This window comes from Indicator indicator, chromosome 16 (assembly GCF_027791375.1).
Source record: "Indicator indicator isolate 239-I01 chromosome 16, UM_Iind_1.1, whole genome shotgun sequence".
NCBI lineage: Eukaryota > Metazoa > Chordata > Aves > Piciformes > Indicatoridae > Indicator > Indicator indicator.
Window position 1 is genome coordinate 14,847,248 of NC_072025.1, and position 21,784 is coordinate 14,869,031.

The 21,784-nt window shown below is 55.3% G+C and overlaps 1 protein-coding gene across 1 annotated transcript; it reads right to left on the reverse strand.

Annotated features, from left to right (window-relative positions):
- Positions 1 to 1,809: 1,809 nt before the first annotated feature.
- Positions 1,810 to 17,088, reverse strand: NOX5 (NADPH oxidase 5). Its single transcript, XM_054388025.1, has 15 exons — positions 16,960 to 17,088; positions 16,605 to 16,755; positions 15,493 to 15,703; positions 14,596 to 14,830; positions 13,672 to 13,825; positions 12,144 to 12,319; positions 11,027 to 11,209; positions 10,154 to 10,286; positions 9,268 to 9,433; positions 7,741 to 7,774; positions 5,772 to 5,896; positions 3,621 to 3,705; positions 3,114 to 3,213; positions 2,801 to 2,967; positions 1,810 to 1,941 (listed from the first exon to the last, which is right to left on the reverse strand). The coding sequence occupies exons 1-15, from the start codon at positions 17,077 to 17,079 to the stop codon at positions 1,810 to 1,812; spliced, it is 2,172 nt and encodes a 723-aa protein (XP_054244000.1). The 5' UTR covers positions 17,080 to 17,088.
- Between the last annotated feature and the right edge of the window lie 4,696 nt (positions 17,089 to 21,784).

Consider the following 21,784-nt stretch of genomic DNA (forward strand, 5'->3'; position numbering starts at 1 on the left):
CATGGTTTAGTGTTGACCTTTCGCTGCTGGATGATCTCGGAGGTCTCTTCCAACCAGATATACTCTCTGATTCTGTGACCTTTAAGGTTCCTTCCAAGCCATTCTATGATTGTACAAATCCCAACCAAGCTGCCTCCACCTCCATGCCTGCTCCACAAACAAACCCCCTGCCCTGAGCAACCTCACTCCTCAACTTTTCTATCTTTTAATCATTTATTCCTTGGATCCAAAAAGAAATTGGAGAAGCAAGAGGGAGGAAATGGCAGCTGATGGAGCTTTTGTGGGTGGAAAAAGGAAGAAAGTCATCAATTTTTCATTGCTGGGACGTGAGCAGCTCAATATTCATCATGTCAGCAGTGACTTTGTTCCAGGGCAGCAAAAAGTCCTCCTGCAATGTGTCTGCAACCCCCCAGGCTTGTTGCAAGCCCCAAAACCAAGAAGAGCAACCAAGTTCCTCCTAATAAACCACACACCTGACTGCAAAAAGCTGATGTGGTGAGCAGAGAGGCCACTCTTTGTGTCTTGGTGTCCCCCAAACACTTCCTTCTAAAAGGAAAATCAAACTCAAAGCAGAGCCCACTTGGCTTCCAAGACCTTCCTGCTCTTTGAAGGCCATCAGATGAGTGTCTCATCTACAGTACTCTTGCCTTGTTGTGGTTGTTTTTACACAAAAATATCAAACCAACATTTTCTTGGTGCAAAGAAAGTTTAAAAAAATCTTCCTTGTCTGCAAGCTGGGGCTGGAATTGGATTGGAGGAGCTGCCAGAGTATTTGGGTTTGCAGAAAAATATCAGATGCCCTCCAGAAAGGAAGAGCTGGACACTGGGGTGGGCAGAGGGATGGACAGACCTTGGGCAGAGGGGGCTGGGGAGGGCCAGGCAAGAGCAGCCCAGCCCCAGCAATGGTTACCGAGGCTGCAGTGCCCTCCTGTGGGCACTGCTCTGCTGGCTGGGCTGTGGGACCTCGCCCCCCAATCCCAAAGGGCTCCAGGACCCTGTCCCCTCTCTCCCAAAGCCCTACAAGGTGCAGCAGGACACTCATTCCCTCCATCCCAAAGGGCTCCAGGACCCTGTCCCCTCCATCCCAAAGTGCTCCGTCCCTAAGCTCTGCAAGGTGCTTCAAGACGCTCACTTCCTCCATCCCAAAAGTCTCCAGGATCCTGTCCCCTCCCATCCCAAAGCCCTGCAAGCTGATGGAGAACACTTGTCCCCTCGACCCCAAGGAGTTTCATGCCAAAGCTCTGTAAGGGGGTGCCAAGACCCCATCCCCTCCATCCCAAAGCCCTGCAAGATAATGCAGGACCCTGTCCCTTCTGCCCCAAAGCCCTGAAAGGTGCTTCAAGCCCCTCTCCCCTCCCCCCCTATCCCCAAGTGCTCTGGGACACCGATTTTTTTCCCCCTCTCAAAACCCCTGCAAGATGCTCCAGGACTCCCCAGGTAGCTCCAGGACCCCATCCCTTCCACCCCAAAGCCCTGTGGCCCAGCTGAGCCATTCCCCTCCCTGTCCCTCTCTCATGGTTCTTCCCACCCTCCCCAACCCTGACTGAGGAACAGTGATAGGACTGAGGGGAATGGAATAAAGCTGGAAGTGGGGAGATTCAGGCTGGAGGTGAGGAAGAAGTTCTTCCCCATGAGAGTGGTGAGAGCCTGGAATGGGTTGTCCAGGGAGGTGGTTGAGGCCCCATCCCTGGAGGTGTTTGCAGCCAGGCTGGATGAGGCTCTGGCCAGCCTGATCTAGTGTGAGGCATGGGTGGTGCTGGTGCCCAGCACCCTGCCTCAGGGCTGGTGGGCAGGCAGGGAGGCTGCTGCTTAGAAGTGTTCCTTGAAGAAGCGGAAGCCAAAGTGCTCACATTGAGCCCTGATGACTTTGGCAAGCGCTGGTGAGCCACAGAAGAAGACCTGGACCTTCCCTCTCTTCTCCTCTGCCACCTTCCCAAACACCTGGAGTGAAAGGAGGAGAGATTCATAGATTCATAAAATGGTTTGTGTTGGAAGGGACCTTGAAGATCATCCAGTTCCAACCCCTCTGCCATGGGCAGGGACACCTCCCACTAGAGCAGGTTGGCTCAAGGCCTTGTCCAACCTGGCCGGGAACACCTCCAGGGAGAGAGATGGTGGTGGCACAGCCTACTCTTGCCCCAGGGAGCTGGTGCCCAGCACAACTCATCCTTCCTGAGCTCCTGTAGCACTCTGAATAAGCTTTCCTGGGTCTGGATAGCCTGGAGCATTTTCCTACTCCAAATTCCAGAATGGTACGGGTTGGAAGGGACCTCTGGAGATAGAGTCCAACATCCCTGCCAAGGCAGGATCACCTAGGGCAGGTCACACATCCAGGTGGGTCCAGAGAAGGAGACACCACAACCTCTCTGGGCAACCTGCTCCAGGGCTCCAGCACCCTCACACCAAAGAAGTTTCTCCTGCTGCTCAGGTGGAACTTCCTGGGTTCCAGTTTCTTGCCCCTTGTTCTGTCACTGGGCACCACTGAGAAGAGTCTGGTCCCATCTCCTTGCTTCCCCCCCCGAGTCCTTCAAATATTTATAAACATTAACAAGATCCCCTCTGGGGCTGCTCTTCTCCAGGCTCAACAGCCCCAGGGCTCTCAGAGAGAGGTTTCAGTCCCTTCAGCATCCCCATAGGCTCCACTGGACACTCTCTGTCCCTCTTGAACTGGGGAGCACAGAACTGGACACTGCAGATGTGCCTCAACAGGGCAAAGTAGAGGGGACTCTCCAGTGGTGTCCTCTGTAAAGAGTGAGTTTGGGGAGCATGGTGTGGGTGGTGGGACAGGACCAGCCCTCACCTTGCTCCAGTCAGGGCGGCCAGGCTGGGTCCTGGTCCGAAGTCCTGTGATCGAATCCTTCTGCTCCTTGGTGGCCAGGAGGTCCAGGGCCATCTGCAGCCCGATGGCTTTCATGTCATTCTTGCTGAGGGCTGATGTCATGTACATGTGCATCTCCAGGAACCTCCCTGGGTGGTCAAGGGGAGCCCAGCTGCAGACCGGGGGTGTCCATCCCCCACCAGCTTGAGCTGGGGGCTCCAGAGGGTGATGCCAAGCACAGGGATGAGCAGCCCTGGGTCAGGCCAGGGCTGGTTGGCCCCTGCCTCCTGCTCACCTCCTGGCTCGTGCTCAGCCTGCTCCATTTCCAGCTTTGCTAGCAGGCTGACAAACCACTCAAAGTGCTTCTGGTCCCGGTTTATCCAGATGAAGTCAACCTGGAAGGCCACAAAAGCTTCTGCTCCAGAGCTGGCAGGCAGCACAGGGACCAAATCCAGACACCTACCGCCCCAACCCAGACCTCCTGGACCAGGAAAGGATTCATAGATTCATAAAGTGGTTTGGGTTGGAAGGGACCTTAAGACTCATATAGTTCCAACCCCCCTGCCATGGGCAGGGACACCTTCCATTAGCCCAGGTTGCTCAAGGCCTTGTCCAGCATTGAACACCTCCAGGGAGGAGACATCCACAGCCTCCCTGGGCAACCTGTCCCAGTGTCTCACCACCCTCCCTGGAACGAATTGTAAAGATGCTCATGGGCTTTCCACCCTCAGGAGCCTGCAGCCCTCCTGCCCCCATTCCCAGGGCTAACTTTCATCCCACAGCCCTCTCCCCCTGCTCCTACCTTCCTGAGCATCATCTCCTCGTCCTGCAGGTCCTCACACCATGAGTAGTGGCAGCTGGGGCAGCTCTGCTTTCGCCGGCGGTACCTGCGTGGGCACACACCACCTGTCCCAACCACCTGCACCCCTCAGAGCCCAGCACACCTTTGCATGGGCACACACCACCTGTCCCAACCACCTGCACCCCTCAGAGCCCAGCACACCTTTGCATGGGCACACACCACCTGTCCCAACCACCTGCACCCCTCAAGAGCCCAGCACACCTTTGCATGGGCACACACCACCTGTCCCAACCACCTGCACCCCTCAAGAGCCCAGCACACCTTTGCATGGGCACACACCACCTGTCCCAACCACCTGCACCCCTCAGAGCCCAGCACACCTTTGCATGGGCACACACCACCTGTCCCAACCACCTGCACCCCTCAAGAGCCCAGCACACCTTTGCATGGGCACACACCACCTGTCCCAACCACCTGCACCCCTCAAGAGCCCAGCACACCTTTGCATGGGCACACACCACCTGTCCCAACCACCTGCACCCCTCAGAGCCCAGCACACCTTTGCATGGGCACACACCACCTGTCCCAACCACCTGCACCCCTCAGAGCCCAGCACACCTTTGCATGGGCACACACCACCTGTCCCAACTACCTGCACCCCTCAGAGCCCAGCACACCTTTGCATGGGCACACACCACCTGTCCCAACCACCTGCACCCCTCAGAGCCCAGCACACCTTTGCATGGGCACACACCACCTGTCCCAACCACCTGCACCCCTCAGAGCCCAGCACACCTTTGCATGGGCACCATGTGGGACCTGTGCTGGATTCTATGGTCCTGCTCTGGCAGGGGTGTTGGACTTGATGACCTGCAGAGTTCCCTTCCAACCCCTAACATCCTGTGAGCCTGTGATCACCTCTCCTTCACCAACTCTAAGTGGGTGCCCATAGCCAACCTCTTGCCAGAGGGTTTCCTGAAGTGGAAAGGAAGCTTTAACACCAAGGGAGGACCCAGCTGCAGGTCTGGTGGCCATGCTCTTATGAATCCCAAGGTTAGAAGTGAGGAGGAGCCACAATGGGTGCTGCCTTGTGAACTGGCTGAGGGGATTGAGTCCACCATTAGTAAGTTTGCAGATGACACCAAGCAGGTGTTGATCTGTTAGAGAGTAGGAGAGTTCTCCAGAGGCACCTTGACAGGCTGGTCAGATGGGCAGAGTCCAACATGATGGCATTTAACAAGCCCAAGTGCACTTTGGCTACAAAAACCTCATGGAGCACTACAGGCTGGGGTCAGAGTGGCTGGAGAGCAGCCAGGCAGAGAGGGACCTGGGGGTACTGGCTGACAGCAGCTGAACATGAGCCAGCAGTGTGCCCAGGTGGCCAAGAAGGCCAATGGCATCCTGGCCTGCGTCAGGAATAGTGTGGCCAGCAGGAGCAGGGAAGTCATCCTGCCCCCCTCTGGTTAGGCCACACCTTGAGTACTGTGTCCAGTTCTGGGCTCCTCAATTTAAGGATATTGAGATACTTGAAGGTGTCCAGAGGAGGACAATGAGGCTGGGGAGAGGTCTGGAGCACAGCCCTATGAAGAGAGGCTGAGGGAGCTGGGGGGTTTAGCCTGCAGAAGAGGAGGCTCAGGGGAGACCTCATTGCTGTCTACAACTACCTGAAGGGAGGTTGTAGCCAGGAGGGGGTTTGGTCTCTTCTTCCAGGCAGCCAGCACCAGAACAAGAGGACACAGTCCCAAGCTGCACCAGGGGAAGTTTAGTCTGGAGGTGAGGAGAAAGTTCTTCACAGAAAGAGTGATCTGCCCTTGGAATGTGCTGCCCAGGGAGGTGGTGGAGTCACCATCCCTGGAGGTGTTCAAAAAAGGATTGGACATGGCACTTGAAGTCATGGTTTAGTTAGTCATGAGGTGCTGGGTGATAGGTTGGACTTGATGATCTCTGAGGTCTTTTCCAACCTGGTTGGAATTCTACGATTCATGGAGCACATCCCCCCGGCAGAAGTGCTGGAGGACAGACCTACCACGGGCTGGGCTGGAGGAGACTTTTAAAGGTCACCACCTCTTGTGCCACTCAAAGCCACACCAAAGCTCCTCCTGGGGGCCCTGCTGGCACGAGCAGAGCCCGAGGTGCTGGCGGGGCACCCACCTGTACATGATGCTCTGCAGGATGGAGGCGAAGGGGGTGATGCCGATGCCGGCGCCGATCAGCACCGCGTGCTCCGAGCTGAAGATCCTCCGCGCTGGGGTCCCGTAGGGGCCATCGATGTAGCACTAGGGTGTGGTGGCTTGAAATTCCACCCCCACTCCCACCCCACCCCCAACAGGAAATTTGCCAGACCAGCTCAGTGTGGAAGCAAATGAAAGCTGTGTTTACCAAGCAAAACTACAGGGAATGCAGCGAATGTGTACAAACCATACAATATTTACAGATATTTACAGTTAACAAACAGCACAGGGACCCCCACCCCTGGCCAAAGACCAGGGGAAGCTGATAGCTTCTCCCTCCCTGCTCCCCCTTAACCTCCTGTGCACAAAAAAGGGACGAGTGAAAGAGCAGAGAGATGTTAGACTTAGCCAAAACAATGCAGCCAAGGGCAAGCAGAAGCCAGCAGAAGCACAAAGTTAATATCTCCCAGCCCGAGGAAGCAAGAGGAGAGAGAGATGTTGCTGACATGACTAAGCTGAAGTTGGTTCTCTGCTCCAATGGGGTTGTTTAGAACTATCATGATTTTACTTTTTTACACCCAATAATGATTTGTTTATGTTTTACCACTTTCTGGTCAAGATCTGTGGAAAATCTTGTAAAGGCATAGCCTAAAACTACCACACTAGGAGAGGCCACAGAGTCAATCAGTAAGGCTGGGAAAAGACCTCTGAGAGGAGAAGGCTTCTTGAGATGAGAAACTTGGGGAGAGAGATCCAGCAGCCTGTGGGATCAACAGCTCTTTGGCTGTGGATAGGAGCAGAGCTGGTGAGCAAGGTGTCTCCAGGCAGAACTTGGGGGCTTTTAGGGGAGTTTGATGGGAGGAAAGGAAGAGGAGGGTGGGGTCGGCTGGAGGGAAGGGATGCCATCCAGAGGGACCTGGACAGGCCTGAGAGGTGGACACAAGCCAACCTCATGAGGTTCAACAAGACCAAGTGCAGGGTCCTGCATCTGGGTTGAGGCAATCCCAAGCACAAATCCAGGCTGGGCAGTGACTGGCTGGAGAGCAGCCCTGAGGAGAGGGATTTGGGGTGCTGGGGGATGCTCAGCTCACCATGAGCTGTCAATGTGCACTTGCAGCCCAGAAAGCCAACCAGAGCCTGGGCTGCAGCAGGAGAAGTGTGGCCAGCAGGTCAAGGGAGGTGATTCTCCCTCTCTGCTCAGCTCTGCTGAGACCCACCTGGAGTACTGCATCCAGTTCTGGAGCCCCTGGTACAAGAGGGATCTGGACATGCTGGAAGGTGTCCAGAGAAGGGCCACCAGGATGAGCAGAGGGCTGGAGCTCCTCTCCTATGAGGACAGACTGAGAGAGTTGTGGCTGTTCAGTCTGGAGAAGAGAAGGCTCTGAGGTGACCTTCTTGTGGCCTTCCAGTATCTGAAGGGGGCTGCAAGAAAGCTGGGGAGGGACTTTTTAGGCTATTAGGTAGTGACAGGACTGGGGGGGAATGGAATAAAGCTGGAAGTGGGGAGATGCAGGCTGGAGGTGAGGAAGAAGTTCTTCACCATGAGAGTGGTGAGAGCCTGGAATGGGTTGTCCAGGGAGGTGGTTGAGGCCCCATCCCTGGAGGTGTTTCAGGCCAGGCTGGATGAGGCTCTGGCCAGCCTGACCTAGTGTGAGGTGTCCCTGCCCATGGCAGGGGGGTTGGAACTGGATGGTCCTTGAGGTCCCTTCCAACCCTGACTGATTCTATGAATCTATTCTATTCTATGAAGCCCTCCAGCAATGCCAAGCTTGCACCAGCCCCAGGTGGGAGCATCTGCGCAGAGATGCACTTGCATGGAGAGGCCAGGAACACGTGTGGGGTGGGCATCAACATGCATGGGGTGGCCAGAAACACGGGTGGGTCCTTCCTGGGGATGCCCAGCACAGCCCTGCTCATCAGAGCTGCAGAAGGACCAAGACATTGCTCACCTTGACGCTGCAGAGCCGATGGGTCTCACCCAGCCTGGTGGAGACCTGCAAGGTGAAGAGGCCATGACCACCTGCTGCCCAGCCCTGACCCCTCTGTGACAGCCAACCCTAAACCAGCTTGTTCCTCAGCTTTAGGAACTGGGTGGCTTTTCCCAGCTGGGTTTGTCCAGGTTGCACACACACTTCCAGCCACATCCCACAGCACTGCTCAAGCTGAGCCCAGAGCTTGGTGGGACATCCCACCAACATCCAACACCTGTCACCTGGTGGTATCTGGATCACAGTCATAAGCAAATTATCCACATTCCAACACACCTTGGGGGAGCTGAGTAAGAGGTTTCTAAGGACCATGATGGTCCAGGTGATAGGAGCAGGGGTGGGGAACCTCTGCTCATGGGAGGACAGATGAAGGTGGAAGGGTGGCAGGGAGAGAAGCTCATTAGAACCAGCTCATGTAAATTTTGTTATCTGCAGGGACTGCTCCTCCAGCCCAGACAGAATCAATATGCTGAGAGCTTCTCTCTCAGCATCCTGCCACTGCCATCATCTCTGTCTGAGGAGTTCCTTCTAGAAGGAGCTTTTTAATGAAATTTGGCCCATTTGGACCAAACCCTCATTTCTCCAGGTTGGTTCACTGCTGTGTTGAGGAGTGCAGAGACCCCCTTCCTTCTGCCCCTGCACCCTAGGGAGTCTCAGTGGTGCTGAGTGATGGCGAGTGATGGTACTCACCCCCTCCACTGGTGGGTCCTCCTCTCCTGAGGCAGCAGTGCAGGCAGCTTTGTATGACCTCAGCTGAATGGATCCATCCTCACCAGTGGCCACAAAACCCTTCTCAGAGCTGATTCTGCTGCAGAGACCTTCCTGGAAACCCAAGGCCAAGACAATGGTCCTGATGTCCAATCCATCAGGGTCACGCAGCCTTGGTGGGGTGTGAAACCCTCCAAAGCTACACAAGCACCACGCAGGGGATGTGCACCACAAAAGGTACATCCAGTGCCCAGCTTTGTCCTGAAAACTGGGATCACCCTGGGGGTAGACACTCAGCAGAGAGCATCCAGCCCAGAGCTGTCCTCATATCTTGGGCTTGTTGTGACGGGAGGAGAGGGAATGGATGGAAGCTTGAGGAGGGGAGATTTAGACTGGAGATTAGGAGGAAATTCTTTCCAGTGAGGGTGGTGAGACACTGGAACAGGTTGCCCAGGGAGCTTGTGGATGGTCCCTGTCTGGAGGTGTTCAAGGCCAGGTTGGATGAGGCCTTGAGCAGCCTGGGCTGGTGGGAGGTGTCCCTGCCCATGGCAGGGGCTTGGAACTGGATGAGCTTTAAGGTCCCTTCCGACCCAAACCATTCTCTGATTCTTTGAGTTTTTTGGGAGCTGGCCAGGAACAAACCACCCAACAGAAACCTCCACAAGTACCAGATGAGGACATCACCTTGAGAAACCCATGGGCACATTGTGGGGCAAAGCCAACCTCACAAACAGCTGCCAACCAGCAGCAGTTGAAGGTCAAACCCCTGTGTTTGCCAACAGCTGAGCCCCATCGGCACCAACCTGCACCCAGTGCTGATGTCTCTTCTCCCTCAGGCTCCTGCTGAGTGGTTTTGGCTCTGGGCTGGGACATTTGGGCTCCTGGAAGTATTCATAGAGCTTGTTGGTCCACTGCCCCAGAGACCTGATGTGCAGCCAGAGGGTCTCTGTGGGATGAAGCACAGCAAACGGTGAGCAACCTACCCAAGAAACCAGCCCAAAGCCCCAGCACCACACAGCTCCAGCTCCAGGGACCCAGCAGCAACCCCCTGCTCAAGCAGGGCACCCACAGCAGCTTGCCCAGGATCACAATGGCCAAGGGGGGGTTTGGAAGCTCTCCAGAGAAGGAGACTCCACAACCTCTCTGGGCAGCCTGCTCAGGGGCTCCTCCAGCACCCTCACACCAAAGATGTTTCTCCTCATAGAATCATAGATAGAACCTTCTGGCTTCCAGATTGTGCCCACTGCCCCTTCCCCTGTTGTTTGGCACCACTGAGAAGAGTCTGGCCCCCTCCTCTTGCCCCTCTCCCTTTAGCTCTTGCTGAGCACTGAGCAGATCCCCTCTGGGGCTGCTCTTCTCCAGGCTCAACAGCCCCAGGGCTCTCAGCCTTTCCTGCTCACAGAGATGCTCCAAGCCCCTCAGCATCTTCATAGCCTCCACTGGACTCTCTCCAGTATTTCCCTGTCTCTCTTGAACTGGGGAGCTTAGAACTGGACCCAGTGTGCAGGCCTGCATGAACACACACTGCTCCTTGGGCATGGGCACCTTCATGCATGACTCTCAGAGAGGATCCAGCAGCCCTGATGGGACTTGTGTGACGGCAAACATCATCAAAGTGACGCAAAACACCCACAGGATGCAAAATGAGTGAAGGGTCAGTGATCACCTTGCTGCTCAGGGGCACTGCTGATGGTGAAGGGATGCCACTCGTAGGTGGCAATGGCTGGGATGTTCAGGTAGATGTAGTCTCCAGGCTTGTAGTGGAAAGACTGTGGTCTCTCAATCACAAGGTGAGTCACCTGGAGGAAAAGGAGACCTGAGAAGCTGGGCCCCCTGGTTTAAACAGCAGCCAGCACAAGGTGGACGTGCAGCTTCATCCTGAGAGTTTGTTCTCCTCTTGGCTGCCCAGCTTCACCATCAGAGACATCTCCTCACATGACAATGGTTCGAAGGAACTCTGAGCCAAAGGAGTCGTTCCTGCGAGTTTTGATTTTTTGAACTTGGAAAACAGACAAAAAAAAAAAATCTAAATGAAAAGGATCATGGCTTGAAAATGAGGGAATCACCTTCACCTCTTGCTGCAAATGTTCCTCAGGCAGCCCTGAGTAACCCAAACCTCCTCCTTTGGCAGGGGGGTTGGAACTAGATAACCTTTAAGGTTCCTTCCACCCCAAACCATTCTGTGATTCTATGAATCTTGAGAGGTCCCTCCCAGCCCCTACCTTTCTATGATTCTATGAACTGTTCCATATAAGCTATTCCTTGTGCCCTTTACCTCCTGCAGATGGCTGAGGAGCATCCCTCTACCACCCAAACACACTGGGGCCACCAGCCCCTTCCATGTCCCACTGTCCCTCCTCTTCCCCCTGTGTCCAACAACGACTGCGGTGGCTTGCAAGGCGCTTTTCTCCATGCTGCAAAACACTCTGCAAACTTTACAGGTGCTTCTGGGCACCACAGCATCTTCATCCTGACCTAAGAAGAGGAGATCAGCAGGAGGAAGGTGGGAAGAAGCATGGAGACCCCTGTGGGTGCAGACCTTGGAGGGGAGCAGGTTGACCTCCACGATGCGCAGCCCCCCAGCACGCCGCCAAGCCAAGCCCTGCACCTTCTCCAGCACAAAGAGGCAACCAGGAACCACAAACCACTTCCAGAAGTGGGGGCCATGGAGGATGAGGAGGGTCCAGACAGAGATGTAGGAGAGGTGGGTCCAGTAGAAGACCTGTGGGCAGAGAATGAAGGACACGGGGGAGGGTTGAACATGAACTGAAAGTGCTGGAGCCAAATGGTGCCTTGTGGTGAGGCTGTGCTGGGCCAGGCCAGCAGGCAAGGGCAGCCCAATGGATGAAGCAAAGCACAGAACCCCCAGAGCTGCACACCTGAGGGGTGTGGAGTGCCCAAGGAGGAAGCAAAGCACAGAACCCCCAGAGATCACATCTGAGGGGTGTGGAGTGCCCAAGGAGGAAGCAAAGCACAGAACCCCCAGAGCTGCACACCTGAGGAGTGTGGGGAGCCCGAGGATGAAGCAAAGCACAGAACCCCCAGAGATCACATCTGAGGAGTGTGGGGAGCCCAAGGATGAAGCAAAGCACAGAACCCCAGAGATCACATCTGAGGAGTGTGGGGAGCCCAAGGATGAAGCAAAGCACAGAACCCCAGAGATCACATCTGAGGGATGTGGAGTGCCCAAGGACAAAGCAAAGCACAGAACCCCACAGATCACATCTGAGGAGTGTGGGGAGCCCAAGGATGAAGCAAAGCACAGAACCCCCAGAGCTGCACACCTGAGGAGTGTGGAGTGCCCAAGGACAAAGCAAAGCACATAAAGCCCCAAAGATCACATCTGAGGAGTGTGGGAAGCCCAAGGATGAAGCAAAGCACAGAACCCCCAGAACTGCAAACCTGAGGGGTGTGGAGTGCCCAAGGATGAAGCAAAGCACATAAAGCCCCAAAGATCACATCTGAGGGGTGTGGGAAGCCCAAGGGAGGTACTGGGGGGGACCACACAGGCTCATGAGCTCTCCTCCACCCACAGGGCAGCACCCAGGTGGGCAGCCACCCACCAGACGCTCACCCTGGTTCCTCAGTCCCCAGGAGGGAGCAGCTTTGGCAGGGCTGGGGTTTGCCAGGTGGCCTGGGGCCGTGGTGGGACGCACCTCGAAGTGGCCGCTCCGCCGGACGCAGGGGCTGGAGAAGGCGAGCATGGCGGCCAGCAGCCCCTGGAGTGCCAGTCCTGTCTGTGAGGCCGTGCCCCCCAGGCCCCCCACCTCGGGCAGGGCTGAGAAGAGGTACTCCGTGAGGGCATGGTGCCCGTCCTGCTGCGCCAGCCTGCCTGGGCACACGCGTGGGTCAGGATGGGGCAGGGAGCGCCCGCAGCACACATCCCTCAGCGCCCACGTTCCTTCTGTGCTCACCAACCTGCTGCCAACTGTTATTTACAACCAAGAAGCACCCAAGTGCTTGGACTTTTGGGAAAAAAAACAGAATCCCAGCATGGTGAGGGTTGGAAGGGACCTCTGGAGATCACCCAGTCCAACCCCCTGCTCAAGCAGGGGCACCCATAGCAGCTTGCCCAGCATCACAATGCCCAGGGGGGTTTGCAAGCTCTCCAGAGAAGGAGACTCCACAACCTCTCTGGGCAGCCTGCTCCAGGGCTCTGGCACCTTCACACCAGAAAAAAAGTTTCTCCTCATGCAACATTTCTGCTCTGCAGAACCTGTTCTTGGACTGCCATCCTTGCAAGGGGGGCACTTTGCACTGGGGTGCGTAAAGCAAGGACTGGAGATTTGGAAGACATTCTTTTCAGGGTGGTGAGACACTGGATCAGGTTGCCCAGGGGGGTTGTGGATGCCTCCTCCCTGGAGCTCTTCAAGGCCAGGTTGGATGAGGCCTTGAGCAACCTGGGCTGGTGGGAGGTGTCCCTGCCCACGGCAGGGGGGTGAAACTGGGTGACCTTGGAGGTCCCTTCCAACCCAAACCACTCAGTGTTTCTGTAACGTGCAGCCCTGGCACCTCACCGTGGGATGCAGGGCTGGGGGGTGCAGGAGCTGTTGGCTGCCCAGCTGAGGTGCCACTAGAGGGGGACAGCAGACAGAGCACAGACTGCGTGGCACTGCACAGCCTCCAGCTGCCTGCAGCCTGCCTGAGGCCTCGCAGCGCCCCTACGCATGGGCAGCTCCTCTCCAGGCCTTCTATTCCCCCTCCCTGCGGATGTGCCTCCCCGCAGGACATGTGTGTCCTTCTGGGACATGAACAGCCCCTCCCTGAAGCATCTGCATCCCTCCTGGGACATTTGTATCCCACCTCTGGGACATGTGCATCCCCTCTGGAACCTCTGCATCCCCTCCTCGGGGCATCTGCATCCCCCTGGCACATGGACATCTCCTGCTTGGGGCACCTGCATCTCTCTGGGACATGAACACACCCTCTGCAACTCCTCCCCAGAGCATGTGCATCCTTCTGGGACACGATCACCCCCCTGGGACCATCTGTATCTAACCTCCAGGACACAGCCATCCCTCCGCGACATGAGCATCCTCCTGCGACCTCTGCATCTCCTCCCTGGACCCTATGCATCCCTCCAGGGCATGGACATCACCCCTGGAACCTCTGCATCCCATCCCTGGGACATCTGCATCCCCCTCTCTGGGACATGGACATCCCCTCCCAGGAGCTGCTACTTACTGAAGTTGGCAAGGTGGGCACCTGTGTGGGCAGCTGCCAGTGCCAGCACCACGTACCCCACGAGCTGGTGGAAGACAACGTGCTGGTCCAGGGGCAAAACCTTGGCCAAGGGGGTGGCCCGCAGCCAGGTCAGGCACCTCCGCAGCATCAGCACCTCCGGGAGAGGGAGAGGGGCTAAGGGAGATGAGGAGGGGCTAAGGGAGATGAGGAGGGGCTAAGGGAGATGAGGAGGGGCAAAGGGAGGAGTTGGGGGCAAATTGGAGGTGTTGGGGGCAACTGGAGATGCTGGGGGACACTCAGAGATGCTGAGGAGCTCAGCCAGAGGCTGGTCCTCTAGGGTTCCAGAGCCAGCTCCCTCACAATACAGGGTCATTGTCATCCTGGAAGCACCCAGAGGCAGAAGTCAAGGCCCCATGAGCACCCACATCCCAGGGAACTCACCACCCCCTAACCCTATTTTTCTGCCATTACTTAGAATCATAGAGTCACAGAATCAGTCAGGGTTGGAAGGGACCACAAGGATCATCCAGTTCCAACCCCCCTGCCATGGGCAGGGACACCTCACACTAGAGCAGGCTGGCCAGAGCCTCATCCAGCCTGGCTGCAAACACCTCCAGGGATGGGGCCTCAACCACCTGCCTGGACAACCCATTCCAGGCTCTCACCACTCTCATGGGGAAGAACTTCTTCCTCACCTCCAGCCTGAATCTCCCCACTTCCAGCTTCATTCCATTCCCCCCAGTCCTGTCACTACCTGATAGCCTAAAAAGTCCCTCCCCAGCTTTCTTAGAGAAGACAACCCAGTCCCACAACTGCAGAAGCCCACAGGCTCCAGTGCTGCCCTCCAAGAGCCCTGAACAGCCCAGGTCACCACCACCCAACATCTCTCAGAAGCTCAGCACCCTCCCAGGACCCAGCACTCACTGCTAGGAAGGTGCAGTTGAAGTTCAGGCACTGCCCACAGCCTCTGGCCACCATCACCCAGCCGCCACGGCTGGCGTGGTGCAGGGCAGCCAGGGAGAAGAGCAGGAGGTTGATGCTGGTGTAGCCCCCCAGGAAGGCCAGGGTGCCACAGTGGTTGTGCCAGTAGGCCCAGCTCAGGCAGCGTGGCTGGTGGCTCCTCTCCACGGCTGCTGGGGGCTTCAGCCAGCTCGCTGCACTGGGAGCAAGGGCAGCACTGATCCTCTCCACAGAAAGGGAGGCCTGGGGTGGTCCTGCCCCCAGGCTGGCATCACCCCCATACCCATCCCAGCACCATCCTTGTACTCATCACCCTGCACCCACCTCAGCACCATTCCTGCAGCCACCATACGGCACCCACCCTTGCATCTGATCCCTGCCCACAGGTTGGCATCATCCCTGCACCCACCCCCCTGCACCCATTCCCCTTCCACCTATCCCAGCTCCATCCCTGCACCCACCCCCCTGCACCCATCCCCCTTCCACCTATCCCAGCTCCATCCCTGCACCCACCACCTTGCCACCCATCCCAGCACCATGCCTGCACCCAGCTTGGCTTCATCACTGCACCCACCTCAGCACCATCCCTGCAGCCAAGCTCTGCACCCACCATGGCAGCTTCCCTGGAGCTGAAGTCTGCACCCATCCCAGCTTCATCCCAGCACCATCCCTGCCTCCAAGCCCTGTACCCAGTGTGGCATCATCCTTGCACCCAGCTTGGCACTATAAAGCATTTGAGCTGCTCCCACTGCTGGCCAAGCACCTCATGGTAGAACCATAACTGCCACCGTTGTTCCTCCAGGCAGGAGGAGCAAAAAAGGTGCTCACAGGGTGCCCTGCGAGGCTGCCAGAGGGACCCACCTGATGGTCAGGTTCTCCATGACCTCTGGGAAAGCCTCCAGCTCCTCCTTGAGTTCCTCGAAAGTGATGGAGCCGCTGTGGTCCTTGTCGGCAGCCTCAAAGAGGGCGAAGGTGAGGTCCCGCAGGCGCTGCTCGGGCAGGGCGATGGCGCTCTCCCGCAGGCACCACCGCAGCACCACGCACAGCTCCTCCGGCTCGATGCAGCCACTGCCTGCACCGCCAACACAGAGCCTCAGGGCAGGCACCTGACACACCACAGCACCCTCACGCCCCCCCGGTGCCACCTTCACCTTCCACCTTTGATGCAGGAATTGCCTCCCCTCCATGCAGTCACTGCCTCCCGTCCTTGGAGGGAACCTGCCTGGCCAGAGCAGGACACGGCTCCCAGGTGTGCTGCTCAGCACAGGAGGGAGGAGGACCTGCTGGAGCAGGGCCAGAGGGGGCCACAGCAGTGATCACAGATCAGAGAATGGTTTGGGTGGGAAGGGGCTTTAAAGATCATCTAGTTCCAACTGAAGAAGGAGACTTGCTCCTCTCCATGACCAAGGGTGAAATCCTGATGTGTGCCCTGCTTAAGTGCTGGCTTTCAGATGGAGCCTCGATGCTACCATCACAAGATGAAGGCAGCAGCATTATGCCAGATAGATCTTTAATGAAGGTCCAGAAGTGAAGACCTACCCACCCTGTACCCAGCTGGGCTTAACCTGAGAGGGAATGTGAAGCCAAATTGTGACATCTTCTGAGGAGCAGCTGAGGGACCTGGGGTTGTTCAGCTTGGAGAAGAGAAGGCTGAAGGGAGACCTTCTGGCTCTCTACAACTCCCTGAAAAGGGGTTGGAGCCAGGTGGAGTTTGGTCTCTTCTCCCAAGGAACAAGTGATAGGACAAGAGGAAACAGCCTCAAGTTGCCCCAGGGGAAGTTTAGGTTGGACACAAGAAACAATTCCTCATGGAAAGGGTTGTCAAGGCCTGACCTAGGCTACCCAGGGCAGTGGTGGAGTCCCCATCCATGGAGGGATTTCCAAGCTGTGAATGCTCAGGGAGAGCCCTGCTGTCTTGTAAATCCCAGCGTTGTCCAGGAGAGTACAAATGAATCCACATCTCATCATCTTACCATCCACATCATACACCTGGAAGAGGAACCTCAGCTTGTCCATCTCAGTGCCATGCACGAGCAGGCTCAGGGCTCTCAGCAGCTCCTCCAAGCTGATGGTCCCACTCCCATCCGTGTCAAACAGAGCAAAGAACCTCTCAGCAAAGAAGGACTGTGGGGAGGAGGAGAAAGGCTCTCAAATGGTGGTGAGCTCATCCCCACCAGCCAAATCCTGATGCTCCAGACAAAGCTTTCACCACCAGCAATGGGAATGGGCCAGCAAAAGCTGGAAGCCATGGGGGCGGCCCCAAACTAGGAGGGAGGAATGAAGAGACCACAGCTCAGTGTCTGGAGGAAGAGACCCACAGGCACTCACCTCCTTCACCTGGAGAGCAGTTTTGAACTCCTCCAAGCTGATTTCTTTGTCCTCCCCAGCAATGCTCCCAAACTGCTTGGTCACCCACTGCAGCCACTCAGCATCCTCACCCACACTCATGGTGCAGGAACCTGCAGGAGGACACAGCATGGCAGCAGCCCCCAGTAACCCCCTGCAGCCTCCAAACTCTGCTTTTGTCCTGTCCCTGCTATGTTGTCACCACCTCCAGACTCTCATCCTATTACTTGATACTGGGTGGAAGAGATCAACCCCCAACAACCTTTCAGGGAGTTGTAGAGAGCCAGAAGGTCTCCCCTCAGCCTCCTTTTCTCCAGGCTGAACACCCCCAGGTCCCTCAGCTGCTCTTCACCAGCCCTGTTCTCCAGACCCTTCCCCAGCTTTGCTGCCCTTCTCTGGACACACTCCAGCACCTCAATGTCCTTCAACAAGCTAATTTGTGTCCAAAACTGAGGAAACTTCTCAAGAAATAGGACAGCAGCTAGAGCAGGGGAGTTCTCCAGCTGGGATCAGCTGCCTCAGCTCCAGTGTGGAATCAAAGCTCTGCTGCTTACTACATAAACATCTCCCTGCTCCTGTCCTTGCCCACTGCCTGCAGTGATGCTTCACCACCTGGATTCTGCTTCTGACATTCCCATGGCAACCTCCTCAGTTTAGTGCTGTCCAAGCAGGGCTTTTTTCACCAGGGAATAAAGGTTGCAGCATGGAAAAGACACCGCCCATGTGTTCCTGATGGCCAGAAAATAGGGATTGAAGCTGCAGGTGACCAGGAGCTCCTTATTGGATTTGGCCAGCATGTGGTCCCAAGGCTAGAGAGCTTAATGGTGCTGGGATCTTCAGAGACAGGAGATTAGAAGAACAACAATGTGTAGCAGCTGTGACCAGCCACAGTGGCAGGATCCTGCAGCAAGAGAACCACCAGGCTGCAGCTACCAGTGTATGGGGCATGGTGAGGTTACAGCTTGAATACTGGGTTCAGTCTGGGGCCTCTCACTCCAAGAAGACATTGAGGGACTGGAGCAGGTCCAGAGAAGGGCAACAAAGCTGCTGAAGAGTCTGGAGAACAGGGCTGGTGAGGAGCAGCTGAGGGACCTGGGGGTGTTCAGCCTGGAGAAAGAGAGGCTGAGGGGAGACCTCCTGGCTCTCTACAACTCCCTGAAAGGAGGTTGGAGGGAGTTGGGGGTTGATCTCTTCCACCTAGTATCAAGTGATAGGATGAGAGGTGGTCTGGAGGTGGTGACAACATAGCAGGAACAGGACAAAAGTCCCTTCCAACTGGGACAATTCTGTTATTCCATGATTCTATCAAATCCCTCCCCGTGCTCCATGGGAACTGCAGACAGAGCTCAGGTCTCCAATGCAGACATTTTCCAGAAACAGAGGCTGGTGCTGTGCTTAAAGCTGATGCCAGGAGCACCCAAAGCCTCATCTCTCTCACTTTATCATCCAGGTGTCCCTGAGATGTCACAGGCTGCAAAGAGTAGTGAGGAACATGGAGAAGGCAGCAGAGACCAACAGAATGTGCAGAAAAGCTGGCTGCAGTGTCCTGCTGTCAGCTCCCCTTCAGAGAATCCCAGAATCTCTGGTCAGGGCTGGAAGGGACCACTGGAGATCATCCACTCCAACCCCCCTGCTAAAGCACAGCAGCTTGCCCAGGATCACAATGGCCACCTGAGTTTGGAAGCTCTCCAGAGAAGGAGACTCCACAACCTCTCTGGGCAGCCTGCTCCAGGGCTCCAGCACCCTCACACCAAAGAGGTTTCTCCTCCTGTTCAGGTGGAACCTCCTGGGTTCCAGTTTGTTGTCCCTTGTTCTGCCACAGGGCACCACTGAGAAGAGTCTGGCCCTATCCTCCTGCCTCCCACCTTTTTGAGAAGAATTGAGAAGAATATTACAAAATGACAGCTGGCCAAAATGTTACAACCTAAGGATTCCTCCTCAAAATTCCTTGTTTCCTTGGATCTTAATTTGCTATTTATCAACTGATTATTTGCATTAAAAATTAACAAATTATCCAACTTCTGGCTACAAAGACTTGGGTCTGCTCACATTCTACACAGATGTTTCTCCTTCTTTGGAGATTAATCCACTCTGAAGTTCATCAGTCATAGAATCCTAGAATGGGTTGAGTTGGGTTGGGTTGGAAGGGACCTTAAAGATCATCTAGTTCCAACCTCCCTGCCAGGGGTAGGGATACCTCCCACTAGATCAGGTTGCCCAGGGGACTGCCTTGAACACCTCCAGGAAGGAAGCATCCATGAGCAATGTGGGCAGCTTGTTCCAGTGTCTCACCACCCTTACTTCAGCTCACCTTGAATCAGACAGCTGGTAGAACTTTCCTTCTGGTCCACTCAGATGTCTGTGCTCTCCAGGTCCAGGTGGATTCCAATCCACAGGACTTGATCTTCAGTGATGGTACCAGAGAGGTTTGGAGCCTTTTAAAGGTTTCAGCTGAGTCAGCCCTGAGCTGTTTTTTTCATGGCAAATCAAAAAGGATTTCAGCTGAACCACGAAGGACCAGCTGGTTGTGACACTTCCACAATCACCCAGTTATCTCAGAACTAACTTCAAAGTGGCTTCTGGGTCCTTCTGCCCAAGTACTCTGAAAAACAGACCATGGGGGAGCCCACAAGTCTGTGATTGATTCACTGAAACCACCCCAGGGCACAGCATCACAGAATGATTTGAACTGGAAAAGACCTCCAAGATCATGGAGCCCAACCATTCCCCCAGCACTGCCAGGTCACCACCAAACCTCAGCACCACATCTCCACAGCTTTGAAACCCCTCCAGGGATGGGGACTCCACCACTGTCCTGGGCAGCCTGAGCCAAGCCTTGACAACCCTCAAGGGGAAGAAATTGCTCCTCATGTCCAACCTAAACATTCCCTGGTACCACTTGGGGCTTTTTCCTCGTGTCCACAACCTCTCTGGGCATCCTGCTTCAGGGTGCCAGCACCCTCACAGCAAAGAAGCTCCTCCTGTTCAGATGGAACCTCCTGGCTTCCATTTTGTGCCCAGTGCCCCTTGTCCTGTCACTGGGCACCACTGAGAAAGGTCTGGCCCCATCCTCTTGCCGCCCACCCTTTAGCTGTTGCTGAGCATTGTTCAGATCCCCTCTGGGGCTGCTCTTCTCCAGGCTCCACAGCCCCAGGGCTCTCAGCCTTTCCTCCTCACAGAGATGCTCCAAGCCCCTCAGCATCTTTGTAGGCTCCACTGGACTCTCTCCAGTAGTTCCCTGTCTCTCCTGAACTGGAAAGCCCTGAACCAGACCCAGTACTGCAGCTGTGGCCTCAATAAGGCAGAACAGAGGGGAGGAGAACCTCCCTTGTCCTGCTGGCCACTCTTCCTCATGCAGCCCAAAGAGAATCATATTTGGGACAGCCACCAAGTATTTCACCACCATCCACTTTATCACTGTCACATAAGAGACAGGGGCAAAAACAGTGAAAAACTGCCTTTTATTTACTGAGGTGAACATAGTTCTGTCTGTTTTGCATGAGTGCCTAAACTGGAACTTGGTCTTTTGAACCTCAGGAGAAGACAATCCTCCAGATACTGGCATTTAGCTATTTGTCAGAGTCGTTTCTTCAAAGCTGGACTATTCTTCTCAGCAGAACTCTCCAGATCTGGATTGAAGGGAGGACTGAAATCATAAAGCAGGTTAATCCAATACTGGATTTTCCTGGTTTGGTTGAACTCTCTCCTAGACCTCGTGGACAGAGAGATGGAGAGGGTGGAAGCATTAAAGTTAAATGTTTATTCTTAAACATTCTCTGCTCTTCTGCTCCTCCAGGAACTTGGGGACTCCAGCCAATTCACCATGCCCATCAAGATGTGGTTTGCTGCATGCTCTCACTCTCTACCCATCAAGATGTGGTTTGTTCCATGCTCTCCCTGCCCATCAAGGTCTGGTTTGTTCCATGCTCTCTACTCATCAAAATCTGTTTTTTTTCCATGCTCTCCCCCTCTACTGCTGTCTGCTTCAATCACACCCAAGATGACTTTACCTAAAGCTTGATGTTCCACCCCTTAGACTCAGACAACCTTTTCCACCCTTTTGTTGGTAGGTTTGGGGCCACCACGCTTAATTGTGGTATTTAACATTCCCTTTTTTAAAGCATTCTCCAAACACTTCACTAAATCCCTTGATTAACTGCTCCAGAGTCTTGGTTTTCTTTTTTGTAGCAGCAGTTTGGAGAACTGAGCCAAACTCTTGCAGTGCTGCCATCAGCTGAGGGGACTCATACACACACAAACCAAGGGAAAGGTCTGGGTCAGGTTGGAGTGGTGGTGGTGTAGATGGAGCAGGGCTTCTTGTCATTGGGATGGTTTTTAGCATGTCTCCTGTGTACTTTTAACCAGAGAGCATCCATGGCACCATTAGGAGTGGGTGTGAGGGCTGGTGGGCCCTGTGTGGCCACCTTTTGTGTCATCTGCTGGAGAACATCCATGAAGTTCTTCAGGGTTTCCCCTTCTTTAGCTCCTTCTGTCCTAGAGGGAGTTGTCTGAGATGCTGGAAGAGGAGTGAACAGCTTTTAAGTTGTGTGTTCATGCAGGTGGCAGATGTACATCTGCTACACATGCTGGAAGGTGTCCAGAGAAGGGCCACCAGGATGAGCAGAGGGCTGGAGCACCTCCCCTGTGAGGACAGACTGAAAGAGTTGTGGCTGTTCAGTCTGGAGAAGAGAAGGCTCCAAGGTGACCTTCTTGTGGCCTTCCAGTATCTGAAGGGGGCTACAAGAAAGCTGGGGAGGGACTTTTTAGGATGTCAGGTAGTGAAAGGACTGGGGGGAATGGAATAAAC

Bases quoted from the DNA above. Each gene is read 5' to 3' on its own strand.
- NOX5 (XM_054388025.1), bottom strand. From the start codon at position 17,079: ATGAGTGTGGGTGAGGATGCTGAGTGGCTGCAGTGGGTGACCAAGCAG. The intron at 16,756-16,959 runs GTGAGTGCCTGT...TCCTCCCCACAG, and splicing joins CTGCTCTCCAGGTGAAGGAG to TCCTTCTTTGCTGAGAGGTT. The intron at 14,831-15,492 runs GTGGGTCCCTCT...CCTTGCTCCCAG, and splicing joins ATGGAGAACCTGACCATCAG to TGCAGCGAGCTGGCTGAAGC.